Source organism: Sphaeroforma arctica (assembly GCF_001186125.1).
Source record: "Sphaeroforma arctica JP610 unplaced genomic scaffold supercont1.1601, whole genome shotgun sequence".
Lineage (NCBI taxonomy): Eukaryota > Ichthyosporea > Ichthyophonida > Sphaeroforma > Sphaeroforma arctica.
In genome coordinates this window covers 1-2,707 of record NW_014038957.1, presented here as the reverse complement: position 1 = coordinate 2,707, position 2,707 = coordinate 1, and the positions used below count along the sequence as shown (strand labels likewise).

General features: G+C 44.3%; 3 protein-coding genes across 3 annotated transcripts; all 3 read left to right on the top strand.

Moving 5' to 3' along the window:
• Positions 1 to 67: 67 nt before the first annotated feature.
• SARC_11264 (hypothetical protein) lies at positions 68 to 409 on the top strand (the record flags this gene model as incomplete). Its single annotated transcript, XM_014294651.1, has 1 exon — positions 68 to 409. One exon carries the CDS (start codon positions 68 to 70, stop codon positions 407 to 409), a length of 342 nt encoding a protein of 113 aa, XP_014150126.1.
• A 76-nt stretch (positions 410 to 485) lies between these two features.
• On the top strand, positions 486 to 1,958 carry SARC_11263 (hypothetical protein; the record flags this gene model as incomplete). The annotated part of the gene is made up of 1 exon (XM_014294650.1): positions 486 to 1,958. One exon carries the CDS (start codon positions 486 to 488, stop codon positions 1,956 to 1,958), a length of 1,473 nt encoding a protein of 490 aa, XP_014150125.1.
• Positions 1,959 to 2,058: 100 nt separating this feature from the next.
• Positions 2,059 to 2,505, top strand: SARC_11262 (hypothetical protein; the record flags this gene model as incomplete). The annotated part of the gene is made up of 1 exon (XM_014294649.1): positions 2,059 to 2,505. One exon carries the CDS (start codon positions 2,059 to 2,061, stop codon positions 2,503 to 2,505), a length of 447 nt encoding a protein of 148 aa, XP_014150124.1.
• Between the last annotated feature and the right edge of the window lie 202 nt (positions 2,506 to 2,707).

Genomic DNA, 2,707 nt, shown 5'->3' with positions numbered 1-2,707 from the left:
TAATGCAGGTCGTCTAAAGCTTGATGGAGTTAAGGGAAAACGAACTAGTGGACAAGCCGGTCTAGACATGAGCGCTGCAAAGACCGGGAAGAAAAAAAGTAAAGCGGACGTACAGAAGGGGTTGGCTATCGGAGGGTTAGGGGCGTTGGGGGCACCTATGATTTTGGATGCAATGGACGGCGGTGGTGGCGGGTTTATGGGAATAGGTGGAGGTAGTGATGATGAGGAGGGAGATGGTAATGGCGTCCCCAGTGCCGCTAGTAATAATAACAGTGTAGTTGTGAATAACAATATCAATACTACAGCTGCCGACCAGATGAGCGGCGGTGTGCCACACATGGGACAGGCCAATAGCAGCAACATTAACGCACTAGATATTAACCGTAAGAGGTACGCCGTAGGGTACTAGACATGCTGCAAGAAAAAATCTACGCGTATTAATGTAACTATTTAACCAGCAATAAAGACAATCGAATACATTCATTATGAAAGTCGCAATAGATTGGGGGGATGTAGGCAAGGAGTTTGCAGTTGATCTGGGTATCGAGCTGGGTTCGACCTTGTTGTTGACAGGGAGTTTCGGTGGACCTGTTGGTCTGTTTATCTCTGCAGTAGTTAGCGTGCTTACAACTATCGCTTTCGCCTTTATCGGGGGTCTTATTCGGAGAAATAAGGAGCGCGGGGTGTTAAAGGATCTGGTGGATCAGACACGTGTTTTAATGCCTGATGCAGGTATCGGGTTCCAGTTACTATGGAGCGAGATTGACAAAATGTGGGATAAGCATGGTTTGGAAAGGACTGTCGAGCTAATCAAGGAACGGCTATTTTCAGGGGAGTTGCTGGAGATTGGAGAACTTACAGATAAAAACTGGCACCACTACAAACACGGTGACGAGGGCAACGTGTATGTGGGTACACCATACACCGAATCCTTTAAGAAAATCGAAGGTGATGATCTCAAGGCATACAGAATCGATGATAACGGCTACAGTTTCCAGTACACGTCACCAAACGGTATAGAGAAAACCTTTAGTTTCCCCACTGACTTTAGGTTCCAGTCTACTGAAGAGTTGTATGATATGTTTAGAAAGGAATATATATTCGCAAATGAGGTAGAACAGATACAGAGTGAAATCGACAACTACTATACAACTGAATTTATGGTAGACGGTGTTTCGTTACCAGGGAGTGTGAGGGGTAAAGAAGGTATGGAAAGGCTAAAACGTCAGCTTGAAGAGTTACAGTTTACACGGATACGTGAATCACGTGACGGAGTTCGTATAATACAGCAGCGTCAAGTATGGTACCTCAAACAGCATACAGAAGAAGAGTTTGGTTCGGAGGCGATGGCAGCTCAGATAAAGGGGCTACAGTCAAGCGACATCGCTACAGCCACTACGTTTACACGTAAAGATACAAATGGAAATATCGTTCCACTCGAACAGTTTATGGTCTTGTTTATGGAAACACAGTTTGTATCTGTGGAGAGCTTTACATCTGATCCTAGTTGGGCTGACAGCGGTTTAGACATTGACGACTTTGAACAGGTCATGGTAAACGGAGAAATGAGGCTGCGAGGTCTTTTTAAAGATTTCCCAGGGTCTATCAAGCAGTATAATGATATGCTGTGGGACGTGTCGGATTGGTCCACAGACGATTACTACAATGGTGTACTTGGTGATGATTTGACCCCAGATGATGTGTTTGACAAGTTTAAGGAAACGCTGGACAAGTTCGATGAGGAAAGTACCCGGTACGATTCCGAGTATGTGGAAAAGGTGCAGAAAGAACAGGCCGACGCGATCGCTGATGCTGTAGACGCAGAAGTACGTCTCAACAAAGTAAAGAATACTAACATGTACAAACCTGATGTGATGAACAGTGCCAGGGGAAATACCAAACAGTTTGCTGTCGGGTATGGTAACGGAACAAATGCCGGCGGTACTCGCCAGCAATAATATCAATAATACCAAAATACAAATAAAGATGTAATGTAAAATATTTTCACAGCTTACTTTTATAGCAGTTAGTGTGCGTGCGTCTAGGTTTCATCATATAATGTCAATCAATGTACGGATCACAAAACCTTACGAACCTATGGCTAGTCCTGATGACCGTGAATCTATGACACGAGCAGCTAACTTTTTCTATGCCAAGATTCCTGCGACAGCTAAAACACCCATGCAGGTAGATCCAAGAGGTACTGGAACTAACAGGCTAAAGCGTGTGACACAGGCAGGTATGAAGGATTATGCGGAAATGTTTGGCGGCAATCCTTACGAGAAACGAACACATGCTAATAGCGCACAGCGGGACGAACGTATCAAGGCAATCGGGCAGACTGTTGAACAATGGCAACGCGAGGCTATGGAGTATCTACACCGTGGTAAAGAAGCAGGTATTTCGATCAACCAAGAGGCCAAGAGTTTCGCGGAACAAACTGGGCAACAATTCAGCGAGCATATGAGATCAGCACAGGATGGTATATCCAGACCTCCCATGTAGTGGAAGAGAAAAAGAAAAAGGTATCAGTAATAAAGATAAAATAATATCTTTTATATATTATATATGGTCAAAGAATGGGTCGGTCAAAGAAACAACGCAGTGGAAGAGAGTCTAGCAGTGATGATGATAGCGATGATGATGATCGACGGAAAAAGAAGTCAAAGAAAGATCGTGTGCGCAGTAAAGTCAGGAAGGATAAAAA